General features: G+C 34.1%; 3 protein-coding genes across 13 annotated transcripts in view; 2 read left to right on the top strand and 1 right to left on the bottom strand.

Moving 5' to 3' along the window:
• LOC117212688 (tyrosine-protein kinase transmembrane receptor Ror2) lies at nucleotides 1-5,375 on the bottom strand. The gene is made up of 6 exons (XM_033457666.1): nucleotides 5,312-5,375; nucleotides 5,037-5,227; nucleotides 4,696-4,957; nucleotides 4,377-4,619; nucleotides 3,885-4,108; nucleotides 1-3,709 (listed from the first exon to the last, which is right to left on the bottom strand). The coding sequence occupies exons 1-6, from the start codon at nucleotides 5,373-5,375 to the stop codon at nucleotides 2,708-2,710; spliced, it is 1,986 nt and encodes a 661-aa protein (XP_033313557.1). The 3' UTR covers nucleotides 1-2,707.
• Nucleotides 5,376-6,121: 746 nt separating this feature from the next.
• On the top strand, nucleotides 6,122-8,100 carry LOC117212692 (replication factor C subunit 4). Its single transcript, XM_033457669.1, has 6 exons — nucleotides 6,122-6,327; nucleotides 6,397-6,672; nucleotides 7,051-7,444; nucleotides 7,518-7,631; nucleotides 7,819-7,902; nucleotides 7,962-8,100. Exons 1-6 carry the CDS (start codon nucleotides 6,215-6,217, stop codon nucleotides 8,052-8,054), a joined length of 1,074 nt encoding a protein of 357 aa, XP_033313560.1. The 5' UTR covers nucleotides 6,122-6,214; the 3' UTR covers nucleotides 8,055-8,100.
• A 386-nt stretch (nucleotides 8,101-8,486) lies between these two features.
• The window catches only part of LOC117212686 (catenin delta-2), a 48,073-nt gene continuing 42,180 nt past the window's right edge, over nucleotides 8,487-14,379 (top strand). For 10 of the 11 annotated variants that reach the window (XM_033457663.1, XM_033457662.1, XM_033457660.1 and 7 more), the window contains exon 1: nucleotides 9,381-9,891. The gene's annotated coding sequence lies outside the window, so the exon portion shown is untranslated. Of the gene's footprint in view, nucleotides 9,228-9,380; nucleotides 9,892-14,379 lie in introns of those variants that run through there. The other variant, XM_033457650.1, reaches the window with a different exon arrangement.

Genomic DNA, 14,379 nt, shown 5'->3' with positions numbered 1-14,379 from the left:
GAATATATGAAATTGGTTGTTTATTCCTTGTAAAAGTTGTACATCAGTAAAAGTTTCATAGCAGTTCTTCTTCAACATGTTCGTAGTATTTCATTGATAATTCCTCGATATTCACAGTATAAAGCACACAATCTTTACTAGCTCTTTAGTTAAACATGATTCTTTACAATAAAATAAGATGCAACTTTGGATTATTTTTTGCACATGTATGAATTTCATTAAAAGTTTAAAATAGAGTATCGAGGAATCTCTATGTTTTTACAGATTAGATTAGTTTGTTGTACATAAAATTCAGAATAGAGTCTACCATTGTCAATAACACATCTGAACTCAACGAAGTATATAATACCAGAAGTTTCTTGGTCGTAGACAATACGTATTGTGTACGTATTATCGTAATATTATATCACGTACAACTCTACTTATACAGAATACAAATACACAGATGTAAGAGCACAGACTTGGTAAAAGTTCTTTTGTCTTTTCTTCACAATATAAAAGTCATATATAAAAAGATTTGTGGAAGAGCATTTGAACATTGCATTCACACTTTCTGCATATAGTATATCATATTTGTTAATGCTCAACCAAATGAGTTAATTAATTGCCTTGAGAAATCAACTGGACAATGACATTCATTAGTTTACATATCTATGTACTTAAGCATAGGATAGAACATTCATAAATGAATATGCTCTTTGCAACATATACATACAGATCCTTGTGAAAATACTGATAAGTGACACATCTATTGGAATGCAAATACATTGATGAACAATAGCACTAGACAGCTCTAATATTCGTTGAAAAAATTTAAATTATATCACAAAAAGTTGAAATGAAAGTAAAGCGCAATTGTTAAAAAAGTTCGATCTAAGTTTTACTTCATTTATGACAACTTTTTGCATTTAATAATATATTGAAATAATCATGTTATGAGTAAAACATTCATTTAAATACCGTTTACACCTTAGTAATGATTTACTTTCAAATCTTATGTATAACAGTTGCACAGTATACACTCACTTAATGTTTTTTATCTTCTTACTATAACATTTGTCATAATAGCTTTTAATGATATTATTTTTCGTACATTAAATAGGCTATGTTTTTTGGTACAGCAACGATCTAACATCTAACAATTAAGGACAGTTTACATATAACGTTGCTAAATATAAACCCATTTTTTTATAGCCAAATTGTTCACATAGTTATATAAATTCAGTATTATCTGTCTTAGGCTTTAGCAAAACATTATTATTTTTCTATTTGCTTTATATATATTTATATATAGGAAAGTTCGTCTGTTTTCTATAACATAATGTATGTCTCTAAAGATATTTCTGATCTGAAGAAGTAAAAAAAAGCATTGCAAATATATCTAGTACATACAATTACACATATAAATATGTATGCATATAGCCATAATCATCAGGTCAACTAGTACATTCGTCTTCAATTCCTCATAAAAATGTACCAAGAAGAAGTAGAGGAAAAGATAAAAGTGTCTTTATATTCACAGATAATATAAAAATTATGTTAGTTAAAAAATGTATCATCAATCTCTACACTTTTAATCATAGAAATAACAAGCATTAAAAATTTATACAAATAATTATATAAATTTGTATGTTCATAATTATGTCAAAATGAAATATAATGCAAAAAATCCACTATTCTTACAATATAATTATTGAACCTTTATCACTTAAAACTAAGTTTTTTTTGGTAGAACATTAAACAAACATTTTAAGCATCATTCTTATATTTGTATAAGAAAATTTTATGAAATCTTTTAAGAAGAGTTAACAGCAATACCGTATCTTTTTATAAGCATATTTCTAACTTTTTGTAAATAGAAACAAGTTAATATTAATAGCAACACACAAATTAATCAATTATTTATTTCGAAAAAACACATTGAGTTTCGGATTCTGATTACTTATATAATAAATATTCTATAATGGTAGTACTACCACTGAAATCTTTGTATTGTTGTGTTTTATTCTTAGCATTAGATTGGACTGTTATGTATATTTCATTTTTTAATGGCAGTTAGAAACATGTTATATTATTGTAAAATTCGTTGACGGAATGCGTGAAATCACAATAGGCAGAACGCAAATTGAAGATTGAAATTTGTATGTGTGGAAAATTATTTTGAAACACTCATACAGTATCTTGATTATATATATGTGTTCTTCATACATACCAGTCTTCAGTTCTTTAGTTTCGATATAAATTTAAATAAATTAGTAATAAATAAATTGTTAGCAGCTTTATAATCTAAAAAAGTATTATGACAATTATTTTAAATAGTATTTAAATTTAGTAATTGTAAATATGATCGAGCAAAATTTGAAATTTTTCATTTTGTAGAAAACAATTGATTTAGTAGTGTATATGTATATTTACAAGAATTAGGTATAAATCAAATAAAAATATTTTTCCGATTTAACTTAATGCATTTGTGCATTCATTCTTGTAAACATAATAGTAGCCAATACGTGTTACTATTAACACATTTTTCATAAATATTTTGATCAATTAATTTAATAAGGCTACATAACAAACGTAACAAAGGCAGTTGTGTGTAACATGTAGTATAATTTACCACTTACTTACTTTTACCTTTCCATAAATATCACTTACTTCATAATTATATGAATTATTGAATTCCCTCTTCAGAGACAAATTATTATCAGGCTCAAACATGAATACGCAATGGTACACTGTCCGACTTATTTTCTGCTTCCAGATTGTATTTTATAGTATCAAGGGTGTTATAAATTGTTCTGAAAGTAGGTCTATCCGATGGTCTCCTGTTCCAACAGAGCTTCATTAGATCGTATACCGCAGGTGGAGTATTTTCAGGACATTGAAGTACGTTGCCCTCTTTAATGTATTTTACAACTTCTTCGTGCGTCATTCCGTAATAAGGCTGAAGCGCAAAACTAAATATTTCCCATAAGCACACCGCGAACGCCCACACATCAGACTCGACAGTATATTTATTGTACAATATACTTTCTAAAGGCATCCATCTAACTGGAATAGCATCTTGTTCATCACCTTTGTAATAATCTTGTAAATAGATTTTTTGCGATAAGCCGAAATCTGCTATCTTTACGATCATTTGGTCATTAATCAAACAATTTCGTGTTGCAAGATCTCGATGAACGAATTTTCGATCCGACAAGTACACCATTCCGGATGCTACTTGAAGCGCAATATTAATCAAATCCATGTGTGATAGACGAGAATCTGTAAAATGTTCGTCCTTTTCTAGGCTTCGGATGATATAATTTCCCGGCGAGCAAGATCGTAGAAATTCATTCAAATCACCACGACCCATGTACTCGAAAAGGAGACACATTGGTCGACCTAATGCGCATACGCCTAATAATTTGACGATATTTGGGTGATCAAATTCGGCGAGAAGACATGCTTCTCGTTCAAAATCCTTGAGAAGATCATCCGACGCTTCTTCTTTTAACATCTTTACAGCAACATTGGTGAATTCTTCACCGGGAACAAGACCAGGCGCTTTTGCTTGGAATACTCTACCAAAAGCGCCTTGTCCTAAATCTCGAACATAAATGATATTATTTCTTGGAAATTCGAGTTTCTCCAATTTCGGATTAAGTTGTGCAGTCGTTTTGTGGTATGCATCGTTGCTCGGTAATTTATCTAAATCAATACCGACATACTGGAAATTATATATAAATGTAACATAAAATATACATATACATCATTATTGTTTTCGTTATAGATATTGTAATGATTTTGAATACCAGACTCAGCAATATTTTTCTGGGCATTACATTTTCAGATTATATTAATTTAGTAATACAGTCAATAGAAGTTAATCATTTTTAATATACCTGATTATCTGTAGGGTTATATCCTTGATGTCTTTTATGAAGTCTATGACTTAAAATAATGGATAATAAACTTCCAGCTATAATTACAAATACTAATGAAGATAATATCAATATAAACTTTGGAGTAAATAATGTGACCATTACTAGGTCTTTAGGATCAATTTCCAAAACTTTACTTGTTACATTATCTGCATTAACCTTTTTAGGATCAAATGTTTTTTGGGCTGTAGGAAAAATTCTTTTTATTAATTATTATTAGTAGAAACTTTTAATAGTAAATAGTAGAAACTCATGTTTTTTAATATCTTTGTAAACAAGATATAATGCACTAACATAAGAACAAATATATTTCTGTATATTTAGTTAGTGAATAATTTGTCAAAGTACAATGTTGTGTATATATGGCATTGACTGTCAAAGAGTTAACTATTGAAAAAAGATGCATTCAATTACTTATATCTTATTACATTGTATAAAATATTAAATGCATACCACACATAGGAATATCACAATGTTGCCATCTTATATGAGGATCCATAGTAAAACACCATGGCATTGGTTCTTCTCCACCTGCATTTCTGCAATAATTTTCTCCATAACGAATTTGGGGGAAGACATCTGGTGGTCTATCATGACTATGTGGCACTTGTGCATTCCATGACTGACAATCCAGACCTAATCTTGTTTTATTTACTTTGCCCATGTAAAACCTACCATTGCCCTCAACACAATCATCTGAAATAAAATATGATTAAAACGTTAAAGATACAGATATTTAATAGCTTCTGAAAACACTTTAAGTTTGCTTTACATGTAACAAGTTCTTCATTCATATCAGTCAGATGAATATGAGAACAGGTTGTCTTTCCTTTAACTACTTTTGGCAGTGATTCACAATCTGGTAATGTGAAATGTCCTCTTGATCTGATATAAATATCTCTCTGTTTGTTATCCTCTATCATTGCCCAGTCATTGAAACAGAATTGATGACGTACTGCCATGCAATCTTCATAACATAATGGTAGACCAACTGAGTTGTGACATTGTGGAAAAGCATACATACATAGCATTTTCTAAAATGATTAAATATTCCTTTCATACCTCTTTATACCTTTATATCTTTATTAATTTAATACATCATTAATTAATTACCTCTGCAGCTGAACGACATGGTTCAACAAGTCGTTGTATCAACTCCTCCCATAAATTAGTTGTGATACGTTCATTCAACCATCCTCCAGGATTATCATTGGAATCATTGAACCATACTTTTCCAATTCCAGTTAAATATTTCTTACAAATCTTACCATTGTATGGTGCACAATAACCTTGTGATTCAGGTTCTACAAAAACAAGAAATTTAAATTAGAAATATTTCTTACAGAGTTCTTATAGAGTTACATGTTTCTGCTGTATGAAATACATACTAGTTTGTGCAGAACTGAAATGCAAAATAATTGCTATCAGAGAAACAATCCAGAACATCATCATTTATATATACAGCTTGAAAGAACGTCAAGAAAAAATATCACATGTTTAAACAAAAATTTCGTTCACATAAGAAATACACTGTTGGCCACTATTCATTTAATGTATACTAAACCGCATCAAATCCATTGTGTAAATTAAGTATTTTTTCATACACAATCGATTTTGATACTCCATTTTACGCGATAATTGAACTTTTACGCGTATTCGATGATCACGGATTGAATATTACAATTATTGATTCTAATTTTTTAAACTGTTTTCGATATGAGCAGTACGAATATTTAACAAAAATAAAGTCAATGAACCGAGTTATAGTATCGAATACATAATTCGCATAGCAATTATGATTAAACGGTTCTAAGAAAATTCTTGTTTTTGTCTATCATATGCGTAATTAACTAATACAGCCAATTCACTCCTTTATTTACAACATTGGTACGATGAATAAATGGTAAATTTGTTCGTTTTGTAACGAATGTAAGTAGTTGCTAATCTAACAGATATTTGGAACTAGGACAGTATTTGCATTCGATAACGAAGTCGAACAATCGTTCAAATTTCTTAAATATATGTTTTTGCAATTTGCATGATATATTAAATATTTATAATCATGTGTATTTGCGAAAAGTTAATGAAATCAATGATAATTATAAATATCATTGAAAACAACTGAAATTTCTGTAGTAGCAAAGTATATGTAGTTAGAATGAGAATAACTTATTTTGGAAACTTTTAGTCGTAATGTTGGTACAATAGTATTTAGAAACAAAATGCGCGGGAACAAATCCCGTTTTATTTCTTAAGATTATTTCTTTGGGAAAGTTCAAGATAAAAGAATTATGCAGGCATTTCTAAAAACTGGCAAATTAGGGCCTGGTGAGCCTAAAAAAGCTTCAACTTCACGTTCGAAGGAAGAACATAGTGGTTCTGCAACGCCATGGGTTGAGAAATAGTAATAGTTTACTGATATAACCTAAATTGCATCGATTTGGTAAATTTTAAGATTTTGTTACTTTTATAGCCGACCAAGAACTGTAGAAGACGTTGTTGAACAAGCAGAAGTAGTAGAGGTATTGCGACAATGTTTAACAGGTGGAGATTTTCCAAATCTATTATTTTATGGCCCACCTGGTACTGGTAAAACAAGTACTATATTAGCCGCGGCTAGACAATTATTTGGTAGCCTTTACAAAGAAAGACTATTGGAATTAAATGCTTCTGATGAAAGAGGTATCCAAGTTGTAAGAGATAAAATCAAATCTTTTGCACAACTTACAGCAGGTGGTATGAGAGATGAGTATGTTCATCACCATATTAATCTTATAACCAATGAAGCCAATGATGATTAGTAAAAGGTCTGAGAATTACAATAGAGCTATGTATATAGACTATTTAAAGAATATAGTTGTAATCAGGAATTACAAAAGAAGAATTTTGCAATTCTTATTGCCAACTAAAAATCAATATGCTTTGAACAGGTTGCCAAGTATATTATCAAGTTTTAAATTTTTGGTTTTGTATCAGAAGCAGACAAAAATTAATGTTTATCTTTAATAGTCCTGTATATTGTTCTTGTAATTTCTATGATAAAGGCACAATCTGAGGCACATCATATACAAAAAATTGTAAATACATTAAATGAGAATTTGGTATAATAGTAATATTTCTGTTTTAGTGGGAAAAGTTGTCCACCTTTTAAAATTATTATCTTAGACGAGGCAGATAGTATGACTAATGCTGCACAAGCTGCACTTCGTCGTACTATGGAAAAAGAATCTCATAGTACCCGGTTTTGTTTAATTTGTAACTATGTATCGAGAATCATAGAACCTTTGACTTCTCGTTGTACAAAATTCAGATTTAAACCATTGGGAGAAGATAAAATTGTTGAAAGATTAGAATATATATGTAAAGAGGAGGACTTGAAGGCAACGAAGCCTGTCCTACTAAAAATTGTCGAAGCCTCGGGTGGAGATTTACGACGCGCTATAACGTGTTTGCAGTCCATTACAAGGTTGAAAGGCAAAGGCATCGATATTACTGTTGATGATATCATTGAAATTATTGGGGTAATGTACAGTTCTTATTTTAAATAGCAAATAGAGACAATATTGCTTTATTGGCATAATAAAATAATTGTAGATTGTACCTGATAAATGGTTGGATGATTTAATGAATGTATGCAAGACAAAAGATTATAGCAAGGCAGAGGAATTTATTGATCAATTTATGTTAGAAGCATATGCTACATCTCAAGTGAGCTTTATTTATTACATAAATTATTTATTAACCTCTTCGGTACGACACTTGTCTTCCGCATAGTGTCATTTGCCGATCGCGAGCAAAAGCGATTACGTAGTTAAAATGATAAGAATAGTTAAAATAAAGAAGTTAAAACGATATATATATATATATATTTTGTACATCTAAACAATTTCTACAGGTTATTGAGCAGCTCAGTGAAAGAATTATATATTCCAATGAATTAACAGATAAACAGAAAACTCTCATTGCAGATAGACTGGGGGTAAGATTATAAAATTACTTACAACACTACGCGTTATATATTATTTCTTTTGTTTTCAGGAATGTAATTATAGGTTGCTAGATGGTGGAAGTGAATATATACAACTTATAAATCTTTGTTGCGGTATTATAAAAGCTTATGAATTAGTATAAAAGTTGTTTTTTCAAATGTATTAATAAATATTTATTACTTTTTCTATAAATTTCATTTCATTTTGCCTATTTAAAATAATACACTGAAGTTACTCGTAAAGTGAAACAACATTACTAACGTCGCATTCCCTGCATATGTATAATTTCCCTAGTACTAATTTCACATTCTTCTCTATGTAGAAAATTTCTTATTGTCGAAACAAAGTATTATAAGTTTGACGACAGCTTCGTACTCGATTAATGTGTTTAAAAAGCACTATAATTGTCATTACAGTTACGAAATAAAATTTAAAACACGTTAATAACGAGGCTTATAATCTAGGGAAGAACCGATTTCCAAGATCGAACGAATGTAATTCCGTCGCGCAACCTATCGGCAAGCGGTGGCGAACGATGCAACGGTTTGAGAACCACTGTCATCGGCGTGTAGGGGCGTCGTTGCTGCGTGCAATGTGTATCGTGTAGGCGTTGGCGAGGAGGAGACAAGTCGGGGATGTGTCCGTAAAAAACTTGCGGTTTCTGCGTACTCTGCCGCACGTGCACGCTCGAAATCGTGTTCCGTGAACGATCGAGTCCCGACAAAATTATACTGCATGCCTGCATCGTTCGAAAGCGTATTGCGAACGGGTCTAACAATTACAGGCAAGGAAAAAAAAGTGTAGCCAGTGCTCCGTATATTCTTTCGTTTCTTCGAAAGGCCGCGTACCGTGCGTATATATTTCGGTCTTTTGTCGCGGACGTTTAAGACGCGAGCAAATAACTCGAATCAGAGAAATCGTCTATTTGATTCTACGGAGACGAACGACGTGCTGCAGAAACGACGCCCGTACCAGGATGCTAGGACATCTCCAAAGGGCCATTGAGTTGATTGGTGTTACTCGTGTGAATTGATTTCAACTCGATTCGTAGTAAACGAGAGCAAAGCCTTGCAACAGAAAGAAGGAAAGAAAGGAAGAAAGAAAGCGCGAAAGATTTGTGTCTACAGAAAGATAAAGATAGAGAGACGACAGGGAGGAACCCGAGGAGAGAAAGAATCCGACGGAGAGTGTGTGTACAGGAGATGTTCGGAATCTTGAGACAAGATCCTGGTGCGGGAGGATTTCACTATCAGCGACTACGATCGAACGTATTATCACACGGTGGATTCTTCGGCGTATGAGACAGCATTCACCGGTAGGTTCGTGGGTCTCTCTCTTGTTCTTGTGAACACGGTTGACTGTGTGTGTGTGCGTGTTTTTCCCGGCGAGGAAATCTCGGCTGTAACGGCGGCGGCGGTGGTGTCTACTGGCATGAGATTTTATTGTCGTCCAGTCGGCACGCTCTCGTCGAACTATCAACGCCGAATACGTGCCGTGTTATTCGTGCAATTTTTTCTGCGTGAGTCAGAATAGTTGGTTCTTTTCCGTGATTTCCCTTTTGTGCCGAATGAAATCGCTGTTCGACCGACGGTGACAAAGGATATACTTACGTACCACGGCAAGAAAATATTTTTCAGTATTCCGGCACTCTCGTTTCTACGTTTGTCCCTGAGGCTCTTGATGATATCGAGCATTATCGTCACCACGGTTGACAGTGCGACTCAACTTTCCACGTAACCGTATCTTCTCTCTTTTTAGAGAGGAATCATAAATATATCGGCGCTGAATCGTGTTCGTGAAAAAACAGTGTTGTGGAAGAAAACGTGCGGTGGACAGAGAGGGTGGATGACACACGCGGGACGCGTATCGGCCGGCCGAGGGAACGAATTTGCGGATTCGTCGCCGGTATATTACGTCGTGCGACGAAGCTTCTTGGAATGTGACGAGGGACTTCCGGCGTGGGAAATATCGTAGAAAAGGTGAGCGATTTGAATATAGCGGTGAATTGGCCTTTGGTGGTTAAGTTGATTAGTTGCTTATCAGATACCATCTGCCGTTAAAACAAGTATTTGACACTATAACTACCAAGCTTGTCTAAAAGACAAATCATTTCTGCAATTATAAATATGTGAGTGTTGTTGATAATATTGATATTTTTATTGAAATAAAAGCATGATTACGTACAGTTACTTATTTTCGTTATATTACTTTAATTCTAATTAAGATTGTATAACATATTTAGCTACATATCAAAAGCCGGTTGTCGTAATATTAACGAGACTATGCTTTCTAACCTGTAAACGCAGTTGCGTGAAGAAAGCATTGATAAACGCTAGACCGTAAAGGTATATGACTATTTCAGAGAAACTGATCTTTTTAGGAATTATGTATCTTTATATATACGATTTACACAATAGGAAAGTAGTTATTAACTTTTAGACAATTTATCCCAAATGAGAACAACGTAACCCAAAAGTAAAAGATTCGGGTAAACAACGCGTCAAAGCTGTTTTAGTTTACCATGTATATCCAACTTTATTGTTGCATATGTACATGATTATGTTTAATTCTCGTTTTTATCTTATTCCTATCTGTTATTATAAATGTGGAAGTACTTTAGGATATAAAAAAAGTATACATTTCGAATAGTTAATGGTTAAAATACACTTCACATCTGTCTAGCGTATATTTAATTCAACGATCGTTGAGTCATTCGAATTTTTCACCGATATCTACGAATCTTGAATCGGCATCTTTATCAATAAGTAAATTAATCTAATGATGCGTAAGCAGATATCGACGCGATATTACATTTGAGTCACGTAAAAATTAAATTGATCAAGCCAAATTGCTAAGATAAGTTGTAGCTGTAAAACTGGGAAATATGAAGTATAATGATTACAGATATCAAATATGGTACTCATCAGTTTGATTCCTAAATGGCTCACACTTGATCTCGCGAATTACGAACGGTCGATGTAACTTATATCGATCAAGAATCGGAGCTATTGACAAGGTAGTAGGAAATGATTGGCGTCGCGAGTGAGTTTTCCGATTGTCATATTGTTTCCGCTATTATGTTCGATTATTGGTTTTTCGAAAAAATCCTTGATCGAGTCGATTGTGGACAGGATTGCACTTGTTACTTCGGTACAATGGCATTTCTCGGGGGAGTAGGCGTGGGCATTGTTTTTGTTTTGAAGCGTACGCGACATTCGATGCCGCGCGTCCAACTCATGCTTGCCAACGTAATTCAAAGTGGTAGCATTCAGCAGCGTGACTTATGGACCTTTTGAGGATATACGCTGCAACAGTTAGTGGTATTACCCATCTACTGATACCGCCTGATGTACAGAGGAGCAGAAAGGTTTGTTCGTATGGAACGTCAACTATAACCCAACTGCGAATAGATACATGTCTTATATAATTTGCCATGGTTGCAACTTCACAGGGATTAACCATTTCGCGGGTACAACTTCTTTGTGAGGAAGCAAACACTTCAATACAAAGTATATCGAATAGAGAACATATGTTTATTTTAATAAAATCAATTTATTTTTCTTTTTATCATCCCTTACAAATGGGGATAGTGGTTCTCCTCGTTCATGTTAGATATATTTTAGTAAGTTATTAAATTTAAAGAACTTATTTACTTAGTTTATATAATATACTATACGTACATATAACATAATTCAACGTAATATATTTACATATGTTCAAGTTAAAAGGGGTAAGGAGTTTACAGGTGTAGAACATCTTGTAACTGGCGATACAACTGGAAAAGGGTGATTCTTGACTATATTGTGACCTAACGACAGACATAAATATCATAACTGTTTAAAATTTTTGAGTTATATTTTACAACAAATATACAGGATTTGCGAGAAAAGTTAATCTGTGCCAATGCTTTTGTTCGTTATCGTGTAAATTATCTAATTTTATTGTACGATAGTTTTCTCACGTATATACATAAATCGTGGGTGTCTCTTTTATGCAGATAGAAGGAAATTTCGAGACATCGTTTGATGACGCACACATGCTGGTCCGAGGTATATTGACCTGAATGTGAGAACACGAATTAACCCTGCATTTGCAAGCGCAGGATTTAATTTCTTGTCCAGAGCATAGAGTGACAGGATGCTGCTAATGCTGATTACTCTTTGAACTAATTCGTTCAGATTAAAGATTTATTTTCAGTCATCTTATAACGTCACACGTATTACCATTATATTAGTATATAAATAATATGCCGATCGATATTGCAATGATAATTAAAACAGATAGAATGCTACGTTATTCACATGGGTGCCGATTTACGATTATCGTAAATTAATTTCTCACTGTAAGCAGATAAACGATCGTAACATAACGGCGCAGCTAATTAGAGAATAATATCATATTTAGCATATAATTTGCATACAACTAATTGATTTCAGATGCTAATCAACCATTGTTTTAATAATTCTAATTTAATTAAACACCGATTCCATGGATGCCACATATATTGTCCATTCACAATATAAGTTAAATAATGATCAACACGAACACAGCCGGATCATCGACACGAACAAGCTACGTTAGAAAGAATATCTACGAATTAATGCGACGCCAAGCTGCAACAACTATGTTAGCAAGAAAACTCGTAATAAAAGCTTACAAAGTGAGCATCGCATCGTGCGAGTTGCTTCTGCGCTTTCAGAACGCATCTCGTGGAGCCTTGCTCGCCGACACTACCCGGTCTCTGTTTATATCCGGTTAGATAAGAGGCGAAGTTGCATCGTTCCACAGCATAGATATACACGATGTACGAACTACGTATATACATACATATGTATATACCAGCATCTAAATTCTGCTGCGTGTTTCACCATTCGTCAGGAACATACGATAAGCTTCAGCCGCCTAATTGCACAGATGAAAGTAACGAACGATCCCGCCTGTCTTTATCGTTCGATGATGAATAATCCGCTGGAGATCGTGAAAAGTGTAGTTTCTTGAAAAGCGAGCGTGCGGTCAGAGCAGTACAAGTTGGAGCAGTAGTCAGAGGTTTCGTCGCATCTCTAGATTCATCGGTCACGGTAGCAAAACAGGATAATCTTTCAGCATTCACCGAGGATGTCGATAAACCGCAAGCTTGCTTGACTGGAACACCGCGGTTCGGCCGCGACCCGATAGAGCTTGTTACTGTTTCCCCGAATAATGCAACGCAACAAGTTGCTTAAACGGCCAATAACAAGGTGACCTATAGTTCGGGACATTTTTATGGAGGATACTAGAGATATATTAAAATCCGGCAACAAGTGGCGGCTTTTTACAGATATGGGTTCTCGAATCACTTTACGACCTTTCTTTTGGTCATTATGAGGGAAAGAGTACTTAGAAGATAGATCTACTGCGATTTCCATCTGCTTCTACTTCAGCTCCGAAACGAAAGGCAATACGCGAGAATGAAGGAAATCTGTCTTATTCTCGTGTATGGTTTAGGCAGTCGTGTCTAATGTCTTTCAGCGGAAGATATGGCATCGCAAATGTGACAATGTTCCGTTTGAAACAAGCTTCAGGGTAGTCTATCGCATCTGGCGTTGTGTGCAACCACGTGCTTGCCAGATTTCCTGCTACTTTCAGTAGAAATATTTCAATATGCAAAGAACACTCGGAAGTTTGGATTTATGGTGCTGCACGGACCAAGACTTGCGCAACAATGTTGCTCGCTCTAGAATGCTTGCTCTCCGGGGAGGTTGAAAAGTGGCTGAAGAATCGCTTTATGGCTTCACGATGCTCGTGGATGTGAGCTGTGTTCTTTCAGAAGAGAATTCCAACGATTTCCATTAGCACTTTTTCTCCGTTAACACGCTCTCCTGTTACATGGACTTTCGGTGGCTTACGATAATCCATAGAGAATATTACTCTCTGTATCGTTCGAGTGTAGCAGATACTAATCTAATTTTACCACTTGAATCTAAAACTACTTCCAAAACGCTTATCTTTCTCCATGGTAGGTATGGTATATGTTAAACATTCCAGTGCATGGACTGATAATTAGGTTTCTAGAGAGACACGGTTCTCATCTAGACACACAGAACTTTGATCTAGAATTCAATTATCTGTAGCATCGTAGGTATGCATGTACCAAAGATCGTAGAAAGCGATTCGTAGTCTTCGCTATTCAAGATTAGATTCACGAGACAGAAGTATATCGTAGGTATACATGGTGTTTCCAAAAGTAGGTATCAAACTGTTAAAGCATGTTTATATCGTGAAAAGAAGCAGAAGATCTTAATAAGCGTTTCTAAAGTTTTACCCCAGCTTTTTGCAACTTCCTGCAAATGCAGTTGTATGTAGCAATATGTCCCTTGTGCCTATCGACGGAACCACTGAACCGGTGAAAAGACTCCCTCTGAGAGGGCGAAGTGAAAAGTATCGTTCGATCGCTTCACGGAACAACTGTGCATTTAATTCGTAATCGA

The sequence above is a fragment of the Bombus bifarius genome, unplaced genomic scaffold, assembly GCF_011952205.1.
Source record: "Bombus bifarius isolate JDL3187 unplaced genomic scaffold, Bbif_JDL3187 scf7180000008358, whole genome shotgun sequence".
NCBI lineage: Eukaryota > Metazoa > Arthropoda > Insecta > Hymenoptera > Apidae > Bombus > Bombus bifarius.
The sequence above is the reverse complement of the archived record's forward strand: the minus strand, read 5'-3'. Positions and strand labels throughout refer to the sequence as shown.